At 39.0% G+C, this 21,690-nt stretch overlaps 1 protein-coding gene across 4 annotated transcripts in view; it reads right to left on the reverse strand.

The window, feature by feature from the left end:
- Positions 1 to 21,690, reverse strand: part of ANKIB1 (ankyrin repeat and IBR domain containing 1) — a 167,989-nt gene that overhangs the window by 33,195 nt on the left and 113,104 nt on the right. For all 4 annotated transcript variants that reach the window (XM_014590547.2, XM_006155542.3, XM_014590548.2 and 1 more), the window contains 3 exons: positions 19,530 to 19,674; positions 17,098 to 17,264; positions 4,591 to 4,679 (listed from right to left, as the gene is read on the reverse strand). In XM_014590547.2, the coding sequence (XP_014446033.1) occupies positions 4,591 to 4,679; positions 17,098 to 17,264; positions 19,530 to 19,674 (401 nt within the window). The remainder of the gene's footprint in view (positions 1 to 4,590; positions 4,680 to 17,097; positions 17,265 to 19,529; positions 19,675 to 21,690) is intronic.

Here is a 21,690-nt window from a genome sequence, read left to right on the forward strand (position 1 = left end):
ATGTATAGCATTTTCTAGCTCGTTTACATCTTTCTTATCAAGATCATCATCACGTATATGGACATTCTTTTGCAGTTTTATTAATAATCGGTCTTCATCAGTCAGTCATTCTCTCTGTCCTTCCCTTCCAAAATGTTATCTGTGGGTGAGGAATGATCAATCCAACTTAAAAACAATGAGGGATAACTAAAAACAATCATTAATTTCAAACTACTTGCTTTGTATATCAAACCTGTCACTTCTATTTTTCTACTCAAAATTAAATAATATATTAAACTAATTAGTTCTGTGGTACATTAAATCTTTTAGACAACTAGTATGCACAGTAGATTTACGACTTAAGTAAAGTTACACCTTCTTTTTTGGAGAGGTTTTTGTTATAGGGTACGTGTACTTGCCAGAAAGACAGAAAGAGACAGAAAGTAAGAAATCACTCCCCAGGGGAGATGGCCAAGCCGCAATCCCTTCTCCTCTATTCTCCTCTTGGGATCTTGGGCATGCATGCACATGTGCCTAGCGTGAGTTTAAGCCACTGGGTCTGGGACTCAAACCGTGGTTGACTACATGGGAGTCCAGTGACATAGCCATTATGCCAATTGCTGGTCCCAGTAACGTTACATCTTAACTCCCCTGTATGAACTTCCCCACATCTCCCATCTGCATTGCCCCTGTCTTATAGAAATCCCTCATTTCCTCAGACCTGGACATTCTGAGACTGTCCCAGAACTAGTGTTCTTACCTAGCATCTCATTCATCATCCACACCTGTGCTTGAATGATTCTTCTAAGTAAGTATATTCATTCATCATTCTCTTACTCAAAATTCCTTGTCAGTGTCTTAGCATAAAGTCACACTTCCCAGAATTGTGAATAACCCTCTCTGCACTCAGTGCCTGATTTGGACTATGCAGTTTTATATCTTTCTTCACCTTCCTAATCAATGTACTGGTTGTACTGGATTATCTGCAGCCCTTGAATAAGCCACGCCATTTTTCAGCACTACTTAACCCTATGCCTGGAATGCTCTTTCTATTCTGGTCCACGTGAAGAACTCCTATCAGCTTTCAAAATGCAGCACACGCCTCTTCATAAAGTAGTTCCTAATCCTTTTCCAGAGAAAACTAAACTACCTCCTCCTTTGTCCTTCCCCTCCTCCACAATTTACTAAAGGAACAACGATTTCTCACATTTGTAACATTTTTCTTAGTTCTGTATATAGCTGTCTCTATCTCTAAAATATAAACTCATATAATACGACTCAATAAATGTTAACTATACAATGAAGATGCATTTAAAACCAACAAATTTTCTTAGTATCTCTCTGGGCCTCAGGTAAACACTTCTGAAATCCCACTGGACATCTTCACCCAAATGTCCTGTAGATACCTCATGATCAAAACATCCATGCTAAAGCTTTCCCTTTGAAGTTATTTTATATAACCTTCATAATTTTAACTAAATATAATCTGACTTAAACTACAATAAAAACTCACCTCCTTACCTCTAGTCTCTCTCTCCTTCAATCTGCCCTTCAGGGTCAACAGTTAACTTGGTAAGAAAATCAGGGCCAGGGACTAGCAGTTAGCATAAATGCCTATGTTGCTGGACTCCCACATGAGTCCCAGACCTGGTGGCTTAAAGTCATGCCGGGCGCGTGTGTGTGCATGCCCAAGATCCCAAGAGGAGAATGGAGGAGAAGGAACTGTGGCGTGGCCATCCCCCCTGGGGGTGATTTCTCACTTTCTGTCTCTCTGTCTCTCTCTGTCTGGCGAGCGCATGCGCTCTATAGCAAAAACCTCTCAAAAAAAAAAAAAAAGAAAGAAAGAAAGAAAATCTGGGCCAGAAGATAGATGGCATGGAGGTTAAGGTGCTGGATCCTACATGGCCACGTTACAGTGAGAGAGCCTGGACCTTGAGGCTTGAAAATCATGCTGGACATGTGTTTATGCATGCCCAAAATCCGGAGAGGAGAGTGGAGGTGAAAAGACTATGGCCATTCTGCCTGAGGGGTGATTTCTCATGTTCTCTTTCTCTTTGGTGAGCACACCTACCCTATAGCAAAACCTTAAATGAATAAATAAATAAGTAAATAAATAAAATATGATAATGCCACTTCCCTACTTAAATAATGTTCTCTTTGGCTTATCTTTAGAGGATAAATTAAAAAGATTTGTCAAGAACACTTACAATCTGGTAATACCTACCTTTTCAACCTCATCTCTTGCAAATTTCTCACAGGGTCCTTAAACTAGGATTCTACAGAAATGCATAGAGAAACATAGAAATATGGGAAATAGCGAGCTATTACAAATAAACATATAGATGTTTCTAGCTGCCAAAGGAAGGAAAAGAAAACAAAATCCAATTTTTAAAATTTTTTTGGCCACATTTAAAGGTGCTGTAAGGTAACAGTATTAGCCTACTTATGGAATATACACACTGATACATATCACGAATATAAGAGGGTGCCAAGAGCAATGAAAAGCTACATTTGGCACTCAAGGCAGTGAAACGAACCTGGGGGACAAGCATAATCATACAGCTGTTTAGATTTGGGTTGTGCCTAGCATACAGTTGGTACTTAAAAAAAATGTTGACTGATACATGATCAGAACAGAAATGTTTACTTATGCTAAGATTACCCACTTCTCTTTGCTCCTGGATAAGAGAGTCAATAAGTCTGCTCATTGTGTGAAAGGGATCTTTCTCATTATCAATTAATAAAGTGGTATTCTGGTTTACAGAGTAGTCTCTTCTCCAGAACGACTCCAAGTCATTAGACAAAATGAACCTCATGGATCTAATATGCTGAGGACCAGTCCTCAGGCAATGGTAAATTCCTTAACCTAACAGAAGCTTATAAGTTTGGTTTCACAGCTGTCACCCAGTCTATCCTAGTGCTACCTCAGCTGCTGACAGGAATACATACCACATCTTCCCTTCTGCAGGTATGCTAAAAACCAATTCATAGCTCATTGCTTTTAGGAAGGTTTTTGATCTTCCTCTTTTCTCCAACATTTGTTGTTCTTGTTTCTGTACTCCTATCTTTATTCAACTCTATCAGTTACCATGTGATACTGTACTATAATTATCTGCTTCTCTCTAGCTTCTGCATTCTCTGAAGGCTGGCATTATTTTTATTATGTGCTTTTCTCGTAAGGATAGATTCATGGAGTGAATTGCATTTTTCTTTTAATTGCCAGAGGGCATGTGTGCTTTCAGAGAGAGTAAAGTACTCCCCAATGGCGCGTGGTCATGCTATTACCTCAATTTTTCCATCCTTTTCAGATATGGAGTGTACACACACACACACACACAACACACGTGTGCGCTCATGCACGCACACCCACAGACACCTGGAGTATTTTTTCAAGGCACTGGGGCTGAGATTCAAATTGCAGTAGGCCATGTGGGATCTAGCTCTCTTGACCACTAGAGGCTATGAGCCAGCCCTCACTGAGTGAATCATCAAGATTTGCAAAACTTCAAACTGACTTCATTATCTACAAAACTGAAGTTAAATAAAATAACAAAAAACTGAACTAAATTAATTCTCATTTATATTAATTTTAAAGAAAACAGTTATCATAAAACACATAGGAAGATAAGAAATTACTGCAAAACAGATATATTTATTTGATAAGTGTGGGAACTGCTATTAGAAAGGCTTGAAAAGGTGTCCCCTCAGAGACTGAAACACATTTGGTTTACCAGATACGTGTCCTGTGTCACTTAACTAAACCTAAACATTAGTTTCCTCTGTAAAATGGTATTACTAAAACCAATCTCACAGCAGTTCTGTGAAGATTAAGAGAGATAATGCATTTATGTAAGTCTCAGTTATTGATGGGGTATTTAATATAAATATTTCTGCAGAACCACACAATAGTAAAATTAACTTGTCTTATCCCTCATTGAAAGCTTCTGGGAAAAAAAAGAAGCTTCTTCCCATTACAGATCACATACTATTTCCCATAAAGTCCAGAAAAACTGGTTGGCCCACCCTGGGATAAAAGAGACAGAGAATAGGGGAAGTTAAATATGACTCAATTTATATTTCCATATACACCATTTACATTGGGCTGGAAAACAGTCTGTTAGAAACATGGAAACTGTCTGATTCTTCTTTAAAAGAAACTCTGTGATATCCAGAAAGCATATCGGTCCAAGAGGTCACGTTAAACCCAGGTGCTGTAGCACTAACGAAAAAAAAAGCGCTCTTTTTTTTTTTTTTTTTCCCAACTTTTTTTTTTTTTTTTAGAGGTTTTTGCTATAGGGCAAGTGCGCTTGCCAGAGAGAGACAGAGAGACAGAAAGCAAGAAATCACCCCACAGAGGAGATGGCCACGCCACAACCCCTTCTCCATTCTCCTCTCGGGATCTTGGGCACGCACACACACGTGCCCGGTGTGAGTTTTAAGCTACCGAGTCTGGGATGCGAACCGTGGTTGACTACATGGGAGTCCAGCGACATAGCCATTACGCTAACTGCTGGTCCTTTGAACCATCTCTTAAAGCAAAGAAATATGGCCACATTATTTTTAAAATGCTACTAGGAAATAAGTAACATAGGTATCTAAAATTCCTCTTACGCTCTTCTGGTTTCATTTCAGTTATTTTTTGTAGCCAGTTTTTCCATGTTTGGCAGTCACAAGGCTCATGTGCTTCACCAAGGCACTCCCTAAAGAAGAAAACACACAAAAGACAATTAGAAAATGTTCTTCATCTACATTAAGGTGAAAAAAATTGAGAAACTCTTCTATTTTTTTTTTTTTTGAGAGATTTTTTTGCTATAGGGCATGCACTAGCTGAAGAGAAAGAGCAAGACAGAATGTGAGAAGTCACTCCTGGGGGGATGGCCACGCTACAATCCCTTCTCCTCCATATTCCTCTCAGGATTTTGGGCATGCATGAACATGTGCCCTGAATGAGGTTTAAGCTGCCAGGTCCAGGATTCGAACCATGGTAACCTATGTGGGAGTCCAGAAATGTAACTATTACATCATCCACTGGACCCAAACTCTTCCAATTTTAGAGTTAAGAAAAACAAAGACAAAAAGACTAATTACAGATGAAGAGCTATTTATTTATTTATTTGGGAGAGGTTTTTTTCTATAGGGCATGTGTACTTGTCAGAAAGACAGAGACAAAGAGACAGAAAGTGAGAAATCACTCCCCCAGGGGGGATGGTCGCAATCCCTTCTCCTCCATTCTCCTCTTGGTATCTTGGGCATGCACGCACACATGCCCGGTGTGAGTTTAAGCCACGGGGTCTGGGACTCAAACCACGGTTGATTACATGGGAGTCCAGCAACATAGCCATTACGTCAACTGCTGGTCCCCAGATGAAGATTTAGCAAAAAAAAAAAAAAAAAAAAAAAAAAGCCAAAGGGCATGTGTGCTCAACAGAGAGAGAGAGAGAGAGAAAGAGAGAGCGAGCGAGCGAGCGAGCGCAAGAAAGTATCCCCATTGAGCATGATCATGCTGCAATCCTTCCTCTATTTCTCCCTCCTTTAGGGATTTGGGTATGCACATGTGCCAGGCATGTTTCTCAAGCCTCTGGGTCTGGGACTAAAACCATGCAATTGGCCATGTAGGAGTCAGCTGCCTTAACTGCCAGGCCGTGGGCTGGTCCCACATGAAGCACTTTAATAGAGAAATTGAAAGTATTGTTTTTAGAGCTTAATCAGATCAATTTAAAAAATCAGTACATTCATTTATACTTTTTTTTTTTTGAGGTTTTTGTCTTAGAATGCATACACTTGCCAGAGAGACAGAGACAGAGAAAGGGAAATTGAAAAATCATCCCCCAGGGGGACAGCCACGACGCAATCCCTTCTCCATTCTCCTCCTGAGAGCTTGAGCACACATGCACGCACATGTGCCCTGTTGATTTTCAAGCCACCAGGTCTGGGACTTGTACTCAAAGAACTGTTTATGTGGGATCCAGCACTCAATCTCCATGATACTTGCTGGACTCCAAAAGAGCCTAAAGCCTTTATGAATTGCTCATTTTAATTCAATATGATGTAGGTCATTTTGCATAGGAAAAAAAAATCTAGAGGTGACATCATTATTATATTATTTTAAATAAAAATATTACTTGCAAAAATTAAGATTTTAAAATTTATTTTATTAAAGAATTATTTTTTATTTTACTTTATCTTAATTTGACCAGAGAGAGAGAGAGAGAGAGAGAGCGTGCGAGAGCGAGCAAGCTGCCAGGTTCAGGACTTGAACCACAGTTGGCCATGTGGTAGTTCAACACCCTTAACCACACTTCCTACCGGCCCCAGATTAATTTTTTTTAAGAAAATACACCAATTGACTCAGAGTCTTACAAAATGTATACTATATTACTATATTAAGAATGTACCAATTCTTCTTCATACTCATTAGGATGGCTATTATCAGAAAAAAAAAAAGTGATTGGTGAAGATGTACAAAATTGGAACTCTCGTGACATTACTAAAAAAAAATGTAAATGGTGATGTAGCAACTATGGAAAACAGTTTGGTGGTTACTCACAAAGTTACCATAAAATTCAGCAATTTCACTCTAAGCATATACCTTAAAAATCTCAAACAAGGACTCAAACTTGTACACCAATGTTTACAGTAGCAATGTTTTCAACAACTAAAAGGTGAAAACAACCTGAGTGTCCATCCACACAGATGAATGGGCAAATCACATATGCATACAGTGGGATATTATTCAACCATGAAAGTGATAATCTGACACATGCTATAACATGGACAAACCATGAAGATATTTTGTTAAATAAAATAAACTAGACACAAAAGGGCAAATATTGTAGGATCCTACTTATATTGAATAACTAGTATAGGTCGTTTCATAGAGACAGAAAGTATAATGGTGGTTATCACCATCTGAGAAGATGAAAGGATTGAGAATTACTGCTTAATGGCTATGGCTATAGAGCTTCTGTTCAGAATCATGAAAAAGTTCTGAAATCGACAGGGGTGATGGCTGGATGGTGAATGCAATTAATGCCACTAAATTGCATACTTACAAGAATTTAAATGGTAGAGAAAAAGGGAAAGAACCAATTACCTTAAAAGGATAATTTAGTTTTCCTTAAATTACGGATTATTTTTTTTTTAAACCTAACCTTGTTTTTAGGATATCTGTTCTCTATCTGTGGTTTTATAGAAGTCCTAGGACCTTAGTGGTAACTAAAAAGTGCATTCAAAAACATTACTTTTTTGGGATCAGCAGTTAGCGTAATGGCTATGTCACTGAACTCCCACGTAGCTGCCTACAGTTCGAGTCCTGGACCTGGTGGCTTAAACTCATGCTGGGCGCATGTGCGTGCGTGCCCGAGATCCTGAGAGGAGAATGGAGGAGAAGGTATTACAGCGTGGCCATCCCCCCTGGGGGGTGATTTCTCGCTTTCTATCTCTCTGTCTGTCTGTCTTCCTGGCGAGCACACACGCCTTATAGCAAAAAAACCTCTCCTGAAAACATTTTTTTTTTTTTAGGAGAGATTTTCGCTATAAAGCACACTGAAGAGGCAGAGAGACAGAAAGCAAGAAATCATGCCCCTCCCCTGGGGGGGGGATGACCACGCCCAATCCCTTCTTCTCCATAATCCTCTTGAGATCTAGGGCATGCACACACACATATGCCTGGCGTGAGTTTAAATCACTGGGACTGGGACTTGAGCTAGGACGATTAAAATTCACACTGCGAACGTGTGCATGCCCAAGATTCCGAGAAGAGAATGGAGGAGAAGGGACTGCAGCATGGCCATCCCTCTTGGGGGTGATTTCTTGTTTTCTGTCTCTCTCTGTCTCTCCAGCCAGTGCCCATGCCCGATAACAAATATCTCTCTCTAAAAATTAAAAAAAAAAAAAAATGTAGGGTATAAATACCGGAGATCCCAACAGGATAGAGAAATGGAAGAGTTGAGATTATTGTGTGACCACACCCTATTGGGGGAGAGAAATGCTTTTATTGGCTGCTCTTTCTGGTGAATGCATGAACTCTCTGGCCAAAAAAATTTTTTTTATGGAGAGATTTTTTTGCTCTAGGGGCGTGCACTTGCTGGAGAGACAGAGAGATGGAGAGAGAAAGAGAAAGTGAGAAATCATCCCCCAGGGGGGATGGCCATGTCACAATCATCTCTCATTCTCCTCTCCAGATTTTAGGTTGGCATGTATGCATATGCACCCGGCATGAGTTTTAAGCCGCTAGGTCTGGATGTGAATTGCTGTCGGCCATGTGGTTCAGTGCCTTAACTACTGTGCCACCTGCTGGCCCCTCTCTGGCAAAATTTTTAAAAATTGAAGTGGAGGGGCCAGCAGGTAGTGTGGTAGTTAAGGAGGTGGGATCCCACATGCTGACTGAGCAGTCAAGTCCTGGACTAGAGGCTTGAAAAACACACTGGGCACATGTGCATGTAGGATCAAAATCATGAGAGGAGAATGAAGAAGAAGGGATTGTGGCATGGCTGCCCCCCCTCCCCACCCCCACGGGGTGATTTCTCATGTTTCCTCTTCTCTCTCTGGCTAGCACACATGTCCTGCAGCAAACAAATAAAAAAATGAAAGTGGATATATCAGATTCATTCTAGTACATAGTAAAATCAACTCTACTTTCAGAACTATATGGGGTATCTGTGAAAACAAATCATATGAATATGGCACACATACTAGCATACATTAGAATAAGAAATATGCCACAGACCTAGAAACAGTGTTTCCAGATGGTGCATAAGAATACATGTGGGAATGTAAAATTCAAAATTTCACAACTCACTTTAAAAAAAAAAAAAAAAAAAAAAGAGCCTGTTTGTTAATTATACCTCAAAGTGTTGAGGCACAAAATAACCATGCACATCTGCAGAACAATAAAAACAAGTGAAGTTAATAAAATAAATGATTTCATTAAGATTTTTTCACTACAGATTAAAAAGCATGTTCAATAATCTATTCCTAGCAGAATCAATACTAGTATACTAATTCTTTTGTCAGGACATTTTCTGACAGAAAAAAGAGGGAGAAAAAAGCCCAGTGTTTTGAAATAGAATCTAAAAAAAAAAAAAAAAAAAAAAAAAACCACCACTTTTTCAAAAAGCCATAATTTCTCATCAGTGTATTTGGTTCTCTGAGGCTGTGCTGCATTAGACAGAAACAGGCTGTCTTTTCTTGAACCTCACTGGAGGACAGAGACCTGCTGCTCCCTGGGTGCTAGCCCAATCATGGGATCACTTCAAGATGTTCTAACAGGTTGGCATAATTTCTATTAGTTTTCAGTGCACTGCTAAGAGCGGCTATAAAAAGAAACAACGTATAAATAAAGAAGAAGCTATATCAAAACTCTAAGAGAGCTAGCAGTTGCCATTTAATACTACTTATTATTTTTGAAAACTAAGTCATCTGGGGAAAGAAACTCATACCCCTCCAAAGCATAGTATTAACAATGCCATCAGATGTAACATGTGGTTGATAATCTAGATTATCTATATAGGGAAGAGAGGTTATTCTGAGAAAAATGAAGCTACTAGAGCATTCTGTAGATATTGGAGTAATAAATTCTCTAAGAAAGTTTTAGCCAATGACTGGTGACAGGTATTCCGAAGAAACTGGTCCTGTTGTTGAAACTGCACCTCAAAATTTCAGTAAAGCAAGTAGATGGGGAGGGAAAAATTGGCAGATACATGACAATTTAATTAAGATGGCAGACAGGCATCTTAATTAGACACACCAGCAGAGTTGGTTTATTCAGGGAAAAAAAGTGTACTGGTAAGAGATTATAAACAAACAAAAAAATCCCCCAAACAATAGCTTTCTAATCTAAAGTCCTTAACTATATGTTTAGATGATTAATCTAGTATCAATAGATCAAAGAATGGCTTTTTCTTTAAAATTGTGCTAATATGCATAATTGTTGGCAGAAAGAACATTGGCTCCAAAAGGTTCTGGAAAAGGAAAAATCTACCAAAGCTTCAAGCTTCACTACTTAATGGAAGAAACTCCTAATAAGAAGTTGATAATTTTAGGGCCCAGATGTAGTGGGACATAGATGCTGCTATGATGTGAGAGGCTGAAGGCCTCATGGGACACCTAGGTTTGGTTCCTGGGCCAACTTGAACAGCCAGACACACTGTAATCCTGCCTAACTGGGAAGTTGGGTTAGGAGGACTGTGACATGCAAAGATTCTAGCAAAAATACTTCTGTCTCTTTTCCTTTCACTTTCTCTCATAAAGGGCAAGAGGAGTTGGCAATTCCTGTTCAATGCCATTTTAGAATTTCAATCATGAGTAAACCTGAATAAATTAAACACAAACCCCTATTTTAACAATCATCCCTTTGAGCTAACATATTTGAATATTCCAGGCAATTACTAAAGATGTAATATGTATTGTCTCATTTAGTGCTCATAACAACTTTGAAATTTGTACTACTTATTGCACATGGAATGAACTGACCAAAGATCATACAGGTAGCAAGTGAATGAACTAAAATTTGAAGCTAAATAGTTTGGCTCTAAAACTAGTCAGCCTAATTTGTTTGACTGGATCATAGAAGAATTCTGCTTTATTGTAGCTATAATTAAACAGCTAGTAAGCAGTAGAGGTAGGTCTCAAATGCAAGACCTATGTCTCCAAGATTAACATCAATCTGTATTCTACTGAAATTTGGTTAACTGAACTCAAAATCACTATTTATCTAAGTGAGTACGCTATTCTAGATAGAGTACACATGATATTTAAACAAGATCCTATGATAAACCTCTGCAAATATATAGCATTGTGCTTTTTTGTATTTCTGAGGCCGTGAGGAGATGGAGAACATTCTCCAAGTTGGAAGGGCTCTGATATTTAAATAGCTAGATATTGCCAATCTGGAGGCCCCTTCACCTGTACTGGCCAATAATTAAGGTTTGCAGTTGATTTTGTAAGGAAGATAAGATGAAACTATTAGATCCACAAATAAAGATAACTTCATCGGTTTTCCCTAGAGAACTCCTGGAGAATCTCTTTGCTAGTCAAGTTTACAGAAAGGGAGACAAAGCATGGAACTATTGCTTTAACTCAATTAAGATCCCGACCCTAACAAGAGAACAGATGTTATCAAAATCCTATTGTGGATATTAGAGAAAAACAGAATGAACTGAAGGAAACTATAATGCAAAGACATTTACTCTCAGTATTTTGCCCAAATACTTGGTAAGTCTACACATTGTACTGATTCCCTGGAAATTGAAGTGGATTAGAAATGTTCTATTATGGTGTCTCAACTTGTACATCACAGTAATTTCAAACTTTCCTATCAAGGTTTGTTTCTTGATGGGACCCGCAGATGGTGTAATGGTTATATTGCTTGACTCCCAGGTAGTCAACCACAGTTCGAGTCCTGAACCTGGCGCCTTAAAACTCATGGTGCTTGCACACCCAAGATTCCGAGAGGAGATTAAAGGAGAAGGGATTGTAGTGTAGCCATCTCCTTGTGGAGTGATTTCTTGTTTTCCACTTCTCTCTCTGTTTTTCCAGTGAGCACACACGCCCTATAACAACATCTCTTTTTTAAAAAAAATGTCTGTTTCTTGGTGGTTGTGACACTATTTTAAAAATGTCTTCGCATAGTTTAAGTAAATGTTAAATCAATGGATAATGTATTAAAAATCCCCATCATATTATTATTTAGCATACTCCTTTCAATTTCAGTGAGTAAATGGGACATGTTGGATTGTCTACAGGTTTAGAAGATGAATTCAGAGGCACCAGCAGATGGTATAATGGTTACGTCACTGGACTCCCACGTAGTTGACTGGTGTCTTGTAATTTATGATGGGTGTGTGCGTGTGTGTGTATGTGTGTGTGCCCAAAATCCTGAAAGGAGAATGGAGAAGAATGAATTGCGGCATGGTCAATGGGGGTGATTTCTCACTTTCTCTCAGGCGAGTGCATGTACCCTATAGCAAAAATCTCCCCCCTCCCCCCAAAAAAGACAAATTCAGATATTGGTGACTAAAAGAGACCAGAGAACACTTTGAAGGCAGGAGAAAAATAACTACTATACTATATTACATTTGAGCTCTTCTTTGGACAGGTAAGGATTGTAGTGGCCAGGAAGTATTTTGACAACAAATTTTCAAGATTCATCTTAGAGGAGAGACTTTGGGGCTGGCTGGTAGCATGGTGGTTAAGATGGCTAGATCTCATATGGCCAACTGCATGGTTTGAGTCCTGGACACAGTGGCTTGAAAAACATGCCAGGTGAGTGTGTGTGTGTGTGTGTGTGCACACGCGCGCGCATGTCCAAATTCCCAAAAGGGGAAATGGAGGAGAAGGGATTGTGGCATGACCATCCCCCATGGGGGTTGCTTTCTTACTCCCTCTCCCATCTTTCTCTGGTCAGTGCACATACCCTTTAGCAAGTTAAAATTGAGAGGGAAAAAAGAAAGAGAGAGGGAGAGGGAGAGAGAGAGAGAGAAAGAGAGAGAGAGACTTTGTGTCAGTTCAGAGGGCAGAGAAGTTACATATCACTATAGTCTACTTAATACAAAGAAAAACAGGGAAAAAGGTCAATGGCTCAAGTCAGAGTCCATCCAGGCTTTGAATACCCTCCAGAGATAATTTTGCTCACATCAGACAAATTGCAATGATAAAGGCTAGCAGGACAGAAAAATCCTAAGTTCAGTTAAAAAGGGCACAGAACCTGCTGGTGAGCCAGTTACAGCAGAATGGGCTACCTGTACAGGAAGGGAATGCCTACTATTACCTTCTCTCCCAGCAATGAGTGTATTGTTATATCAAGGCAGATATCTCTTGATATCAAGGCATGGCTCAACTGAGTCTGTCACATGTAGTTCTTAAAAAGAAAAAATTACAGTTGAGTATCTCTATCTGAAACGCTTAGGGTCAGATGTGTTTCACATCTGCATAGACATAGTGAATTACGCTGGGGACAGGACCTAAGCCTAAACGAGAAATTTCATTTATGTCTCACAAACATTTATACACATCAGCTGAAGGTAATTCTATACAATATTTTTGTACTACAGTGCATTGATTGTGACTCATCGCATGAAGTCAGATGTGGAATTTCTTACTTGTGGTATCATGTAAGCACACAGAAAATTTCAGATTTTGGAACATTGAGGATTTCAGATTTTTTGGATTAAAGATCCCCAACCTATATTATTGCCATGAGTTGCAGGTTCTGTAATCAAGAGAAATAAAGCACCCTTCTAAGTTTTTTGAGGAAAGAAGTAAAGTCAGAATCACATGCCTTTTTTGGGTAAAGATTTCTCTTGCAAAGCTTCCCCTTGCATGAGCAGATTTTCCTTCTTATTTAAATAAGAGATAAGGGCAGCAGAAAAAAGTGAGTGTTTCTAGTTAGGATTTCTGATTATAGTCAAGTCTCTTATACACTATGAAAAGAGTAAACTGCAGTGAAAACTACTAAAATCCAGACCACAGAACCCATAGAGCTTAAGACAAGTCAATCACAGGTTTTTGTTTTCTCTCCAAAATTTTACTTTTGTTTGAGATAATACAGATGCTAATGATCTGGATTTAAACATTATACAATGTATTCTTTTTTTAATTGCCAGAGGGTATGTACATGAGAGAGAGAGGGAGAAAAGGAAGGAGAGAGAGAGGAGAAGAGAAATAAAGCACCCTCCAGTGGGGTATGGTCACATTACAACCTCCCTTCCTCCAACTCTCTATCCTGTCAGGATCTTGGGTACAAACACGCATGAGCCTAGAGTGCCCTTTAAGCCTTCTGTCAATCAGGTGGCATCTGGTTCCCAGTGCACAGGGTTTAATAGGTGCCCAGTGGGGCTGGCTCACACACTGTATTCTTGTACTGCAAAATCAGATATCCCACAAATATTTATGTTTATTTTATGTCAATGAAAAACTCTTCACTTTTCTCTAACTTCAGCAAATATTATCTTTTCACCTTCTAGACGTGTTACTAATTCATGTTCCTTTCTTTGTAGCCTCTCCAACCAATCTTCTAAATTAGCCTCAGCCCAGCTTCCTCATCTCAGAGAACACAGAAAATAATTTATGTGATTATTTTTCTCAATTTTCTTAAGGATGGTATATAATAGTACCATTCTGGATGCATAAGATGCACAATGGGACTAAGGACCCTAGAGCTTAATTTTCCCAACAAACCCTACACTGACTGAGAAGAGTAAGCAGTTTCTTACTTTATTATTATTTTTAAAAAATTTTTTAAATTATTTTTTTAAAGAGGTTTTTGCTATAGGGCACGTGTGCTCACGAGAGACAGACAGAAAGCGAGAAAACACTCCCCGGGAGGATGGCCATGCCGCAATCCCTTCTCCTCCATTCTCCTCTCGGGATCTTGGGCACGCACGCACACATGCCTGGCCTGAGTTTTAAGCCACCGGGTCCGGGACATGAACTGCAGTCAACTACATGGAAGTCCAGCTACATAGCCATTACGCTAAGGGCTGGTCCCTTTATTATTTTTATCTTATAGTAAAGTAGGTTCATATTAATCTAAATACCATTTATTTACTAACAATTAAGGTCATGTGCATTCATTGACTTCCTTCTCATTTCTGTAGCTCAAGCCTCCTTAACTTTTATGGTAGGATAGTGAGAGAGTCAACACCAACCACTAAATAATAAAACTAAAAACTTTAAAGATTAGGAATTTATCTTTTAAATTTGGTAAAAAATTACCCTAAGGCATGAAGTTATCCCTATTGTTCAGTATTTGTTTGCTATTTTACTTGCTTAGTCTGATTTAATTATGAAAGTAGTAAGCATGGTTTTCATTTCATTAATCCATTATCCGAGTACCTAGTGAAGGGATGAGCAAAATTTTTCTGTAAATGCCAGATGGTAAATATTTGGAGTTTTGGGGGTTGTGCCATTTCTACTCAATTCTGCAGTCATATCCCCAAAGCAGACACAGACTGTGCATAAATTGGCATAAAAGGGTGTAGTATGTGTCAACAAAGTTTTATTTTCATAAAGAAGTGTGGACAGTGTGCCGACCCTTGACTTAGAGTTTGAAGGCATACATAGGTTGGTAATGCAAGATATTTATGTTCAGCTAATGATGATGAAAACAAATAAATATACTTGTCAGGGCAGGACAGTTCTAGAACTATACCTTTAATATTATCTGGCAGTGCCACAATTAGACTTTGGTTTCTAATCATTATAAAAGTAAAAACTAGAAATTTGTTTTGTTTGGTTTGAATTGTGAGAGAGTATGTGCACTTGCTGGAGAAAGACTAAGAGAGATGGGGAAGAACTCTAATGGAGTGTGATCACACTGCAATCCTTTTTCTCCTGTTTTTCCATCCCATCAGGTTTTGGGGCACATACACACGTGGCGTGTTTTTCAAGATGTTTGGGGCTAAGATTTGAACTAAGGTTGCCATATGGGATCTAGTTCTCTATTCATAACACTTAACCACTGTACGATAGGGCTGGCCCCTGAGATAATTTGATTAACTAAAACAAAAAAAGTTAATTGAATCCAATCTAAACAAATAAAAATACTGATGGCTCACAAATACATAGTCAAATGATAATATAAATCCTGTTTATTGTGGATTTATCTTCAGTTCATACTTACTAAAGCATTTCCTAATAATCAGGCACTAGGAAGTAAACAAAATACCAGACACAGAAAACCTGCAGTCACTAGATGCAGGTTTGTATGACTTTGTATTAGAATCACCTGGGAGCTTTTTGTTTTTAGAGCCAGACTTAAAAACCTACTGGGGGACCAGCAGATGGCATAATGGTTTTGTCGCTGGACTCCCACATAGTCTGCTGCGGTTCAAGTCCTGGACCCTGTAGCTTAAAACTCATGCTAGGTGTGTGTGCATGTGTGCCCAAGATTCTGAGAGGAGATTGGTGGGGAAGGGTTATTGTGGTGTAGCCATCCCCCTGGGAGGGTGGTGGTGGTGGTGATTTCTGTCTCTCTTGAGTGCACTCATCCTGTGGCAAAAATCTCTTTCTCTCAAAACAAAAACAAAAACAAAAAAACAAAAACCACCAAAAAACAAAAACCCTATGGGGGGGGTGGGAAGGGAAGCAGGTGGCAAAGTGGTTAAGGCACTAGACTCTCACATGGCAGACCCCGGTTCAAGCCCTGGATTTGGTGGCTTGAAACTCATGCTGGGCACATGTGCATGCATGAACATCCAAAATCCTGAGAGGAGAAGGGATTATGGCATGGCCATTCTCTGGGGGGAGATTTTTCGATTTCTGTCTCTCTGGTGAGCACACATGCCCTATAGCAAAAAAATTCTTCAAAAAAAAGAACAAAACCAAAAAACCTACTAAATTGGTTAGTCCTGTAGCAATGCAGTTAAGCACTGTGCACTAGGAACCACTCCCATATAGCTGACTGTGGTTTGAACCCCAGCCACAGAGGCTTGAGAAACATGCCAGGCTTGGCTGCATGCACACTACAAATCCTAATCCGATGGAAAGTAGAAAGGGAAGAAAAGGATTTTAGTGTGACCCCCAATACATTGGGGAGTGCCCTCTCTTTCTAGAAGGTGCACACACTCTGTGGCAATAAAAAACAGCAACAACAAAAAACTTACTGAATCAAAATTTTACTTGTTGGGGACCAGGGTAAATGTGGAAAAGATCCCATAGTAGTTCTGGGCACCCCTGGTTAAGATTCACTGTTAGAGGCTTATATCTAAAGAAAAGAAGTTAAACTCTAAGCATTTTCTAACCTATGATCATCAACTTATTATAGTTTTAAGTGAATAGACTTGAAATCAAACAGAGCTGGAGTCTAATTCCATTTGCAACATCTAGGTGCATAACCCTAGGAAACGTCTCTGTTTCTGAGCTTCCTTACCTGTAAAATGGACATAACAACAGCACTCAACTCCTATTATTGTGGGAAAAGTCAATACTTTAAAAATACTTGGCACAGCAGGCACACATCAAAACACATGATAAATATGACAACTACAATTACATTTCTAAGTCAATGAGGAGAATATCAAGTAGTTTAATACTTAATGTTTAAAGCTCTGACTCAAAGTATAAATCTCTTTCAAAACAGAAACTTGATTAGCTGACTTGAACTTGTTTTATACTAACCAGCAGAATAGATGTCCTTTCCCACAGTCCACAGCAGGAGCTCTTAGCAATGGGAAGCTGAGCGTATCAGATCCAGACGTATTTGACCCTTGCTTTGTTAGTCTAACTGCTCTTTCACAGCCTGGAGTAGGACACCATTTAATGGCAGGATTATTTTCAACGAAAGCCTGTTTAAACAGCAATAACAAAACAAAATAGAAAATATTTTAACTCTAATTTCTAACAGAGATTGTACCTCTATGGTAATTTACTTTAAAGCAAAAGCAAAAAGAGAAAAAACAAAGAATTAAATATAAGGAGTTGTCAGTCTTAAGACATACTTTAAAATGGTACCACGGAACCAGCAGTTAGCATAATGGCTATGTCATTGGACGCCCACGTAGTCAACTGCAATTCAAGTCCCGGACCTGGTGGCTTAAACTCATGCCCAGTGCGTGTGCTTGTGTGCCCAAGATCCCGAGAGAATGGAGGAAAAGGAATTGCAGCGTAGCCGACCCCCCTGGGGGATGATTTCTCGCTTTCTGTCTCTGTCTTCCTGGTGTGTGCACACGCCCTATAGCAAAAACCTATCCTCGCACCCCCCCAAAAAAGGTACTGATAAAACAACTTTGCATAGTCAGTGGTGTGGTGATTGGCAGCTGGATCCCACATGGTCAACTGAGCAGTTCGGGTCCCAGACATGGTGACTTAAAAAACACACTGGGCGTGAACCCAAAATCCTGAGAGGAAAATGAAGAAGCGATTGCAGTGTGGTTATCTCTCCTGGGAGTAAGATTTCTCACATTTTCTGTCTCTCTATCTGTCTCTCTCTAGCAAGCATATTTGCCCTATGAAAACAATGGGTAAAAAAAAAAAAGCGACAATTAATTTAGTAGTGATATATCTTTTCTTTAATCTAAAACCCAGGATAGTAAGGTGAAAATGCAACTATTCGCACAGAAAATGTGCAATTTAAAAATGCTTTCATTTAGGGACCAGCAGTTAGCGTAATGGCTATGTCGCTGGACTCCCATGTAGTCAACCACGGATCGAGTCCCAGACCCGGTGGCTTAAACTCACGCCGGGCGCGTGTGCATGCGTGCCCAAGATCCCGAGAGGAGAATGGAGGAGAAGGGATTGTGGCATGGCCATCCCCCCTGGGGGGTGATTTCCTGCTTTCTGTCTCTATGTCTCTGTCTGGCAAGCGCACGTGCCCTGTAACAAAAACCTCTCCAAAAAAAAAAATGCTTTCATTTCTGGGACAAGCAGATGGCATCATAGTTACATTGCTGATCTCCCATGTAATCAGCTGTGGTTTGAGTCCCGGACACAGCAACTTAAAACTCATGCTGGGCATGTGTGCATGCCCAAAAATCCCAAAAAGAGAATGGAGAAGAAGGGACTGTGGCATGGCCATCCCCTGGGGGGTGATTTCTTGCTTTCTGTCTCTGTCTCTCTGGCAAGCACACGCACTCTATGGCAAAAATGTCTCTTAAAAAAAAAAAGTCTTCATTTCTGACAAAAGATAAGTAGAATCTCGTGTATAATTGTAAGTTATATTAGAATAGTAAATTTCAAAATGGCATCCTAGTAAAACATAAAAACCAATAGTGTGATGTCATTTATGTTAAAGAAGTAGAACTTCTTTTGTAAAAGTTCATAAATTAGGGTATAGACTAAGAAAAATCTGCATAAGTCAGTTAAAATTTAACTATTAAATCACACAAAAAAGAACCTGGTACATACTTCTGAATAACTACTGAATGAAAAAAAAAGTATAAAAATGAAATAAACATAATTCCCTATATCAACCTATTACATGGAACAAAAAGTAATTTCCAAGTTCAGAATCTGTTTTCCTAAATATATATATAGGGGTATAAAATATAATGTATTCTTAGAAAACTTAAAGTTGGTACTATTTGCTTTGAACATTATTTTGATCATCAGTTTTAAAAGTCTAACAGGTAAATTAGTAAATAGTTCTGAGCAGTAATTGTTTTTCTAATGTTTCACTTTCCTTCTCATTATAAAATAATGCTTTAGTTTAAAGATTTAGTAAATGTTGCAATTCTTTATCCAAGTTTTCTGAGAAATAAGTTATAGCCAATCATTTATGTATTTTTCAAAAATGAAACAAAAAGAATTAAATAACATCATCCATTACGTAGATTTTTTTTTTTTTTTTAACAAAAATCTTTGCCAGAGAGCACATGTACTCACAGGAGAGAAACAAAGAGGGAGAGAGAGAAAGTGGAAAGCATGCTCCATGGGGAATGGTCACACCACACACACATGACCCAGCATATTTTTCAAGCCACTGGGTCGAAGACTTCATCTGTGCAGGCAGTCATGTGGGATACAGCCACCTTAACCACCATGACATTGGCTAGCCCCTGTTATACAGATGTAATAAAATTACAATTATGGAAATCAGATAATAGTCAGCATACCTTAATATCAAATTGCAGATATCGTTTGTCCATCTCTTTAGACACAACACTTTCTATGATATCCACAGGCACAAGCTGGAAGCAATCATATGCTGGGCAGAAAATATTGTGAGCTTCACCTTCTTGAATTTTCAGATTCAAAAACCTGTTAAAGTGATCAGTTGACAAAAAAAGGAAAAGGATATAAGTTATTTGTATGTTTCTTAGAATGTACAATCTTTTCTTTATACTTCTGTATAAAGAGTATAATTAATAGCAACAAAGAAATTAAGCATCAGTTTTAATGCTTATTACCTGTTCAGCCATTCATTTTCTCTCTATAGATACTTATACACAGAATACACATATACTTGTATGTTTCATATGTTTTTACGTTTCTATTTTGCATATACCCTAAAAATCTGAAATAATTTTCTTTTCAATTTTTGCTACAGGACAAATGTGTTTGCCAAAGGGGGACAGAGAGAGAAGACAAAATGAGGAAAACACATCTCTTCCCCATGGGAGATGGCCACACCACAATCACTTCTCCATTCTCCTCTCAGGGCTTTAGGTACGTACATACACATGCCCAGCATGTTTTTCAAGCTGCCAGGTCTGGGACTTGAATCACTAGTTGGTCATGTGGGATCCAGCCACTTTAACCACCACATCACTAGCTGGCCTGGAAACAATATTTTTATTTAACATTAAAAATTGAGAAATAGGGACCAGCAGATGGCATAATGGTTAGCCTGCTGGACTCCTACATAGCCAACCAAGGTTCAAGTCCTGAACCAAGTGGCTTGAAACTCATGTCAGGTGGATGTGCGTGCGTGCCCAAGATCCCGGGAGGAGAATGGAGGAGCAGGAATTATGGCTTGGCCAACCCCCCTGGTTGGGTGATTTCTCATTTTCCCTCTCATAGTGTCTGTCTCTCTCTCTCAGGAAAGAGCACACACCCTGAGGCAAAAACCTCTACCAAAAAAAGGTAAGAAAATTGAGAAATAAGTGGTTAATAGAGGTAATATTTAATTCTCAGTACTCTATACAAAAAGGGGGCAATGATACAGAAATTGACCATACATAATATGTTTTGTGGTGGCATTGGAATATAGCATCCTTTTTTTTTTTGTTTTTGGAGAGGTTTTCACTATAGGGCGCGTGCGCTCGTAAGACAGAGAGAGACATAGAGACAGAAAGCGAGAAATCACCCCCCAGGGGGGATGGTCACGCCACAATCCCTTCTCCATTCTCCTCTCAGGATCCTGGGCACGCACACACACACACGCCCGGTGTGAGTTTTAAGCCACTCTGTCCGGGACGTGAACCGCGGTCGACTACGTGGGAGTCCAGGGACATAGCCATCACGCTAAGTGCTGGTTCCCTAGCATGCCTTTTGTGAAGATAACATTTTCTCCTTGTATTTCATTTGGAAAACTATTAAAATGAGTTTTATGTCCTACTTTAGGTACACTAGTTGAGATAGTAAGAAGCAGGCATAACATAAAGTGGCAGGAATGTAGCCCAAGGTAAATTAAGTGATTAAGATCAGAATTTTGAGTTAAAAAATTGTAAGTTTTATGATTTAAATTGTAAATTTATTTAACTGTCCTGAACCTCAGTTTCACTATATTGAAAACAGATACAATAATCTGTACTTCCCAGAGTTGTTATACAGATGATACATGTGAAATATCTGGTTTAGAGTAAGAGTTTATAAACTTTAGCAAGGATTATTATTTCTATTTAATATTGTCTGTGAAAAGGCAAGAAAAAAACTTTTGAAATGTGTATTCTATTGAATTTAACATTTGAATCTACTACTGAATAGTTTCTTCTTTCTTTCTTCTCTCAGGCTTCCAGGAAGCAACTTCTTTCTTGGCATTCTTATTTCTATAGCTCCTTGTACATCTTTTCACTAGTGTCTTTTTCATTCCTGATCTCTTCTATTTTATTGTTTCCTTGGTTTTCACCTCTAAATTCTTCCTTTCACATTGCATATAGTCTAGCTGGGTGATCTAAACATTGCTACCTTAAATGATATGCTAATGACTTTGAAATTGAAAGCTAAAGTGTCCCTCATTAGGTATATATCTTGATTACACATAAGATATTAGCATTTTAAATTTAACATGTTTAACCCCCCCCCCCCCCCCCCCCCGGACCCACCGCTTGCAAC

The sequence above is a fragment of the Tupaia chinensis genome, unplaced genomic scaffold (genome assembly GCF_000334495.1).
Source record: "Tupaia chinensis unplaced genomic scaffold, TupChi_1.0 Scaffold000460_1, whole genome shotgun sequence".
Classification (NCBI taxonomy): Eukaryota; Metazoa; Chordata; class Mammalia; order Scandentia; family Tupaiidae; genus Tupaia; species Tupaia belangeri.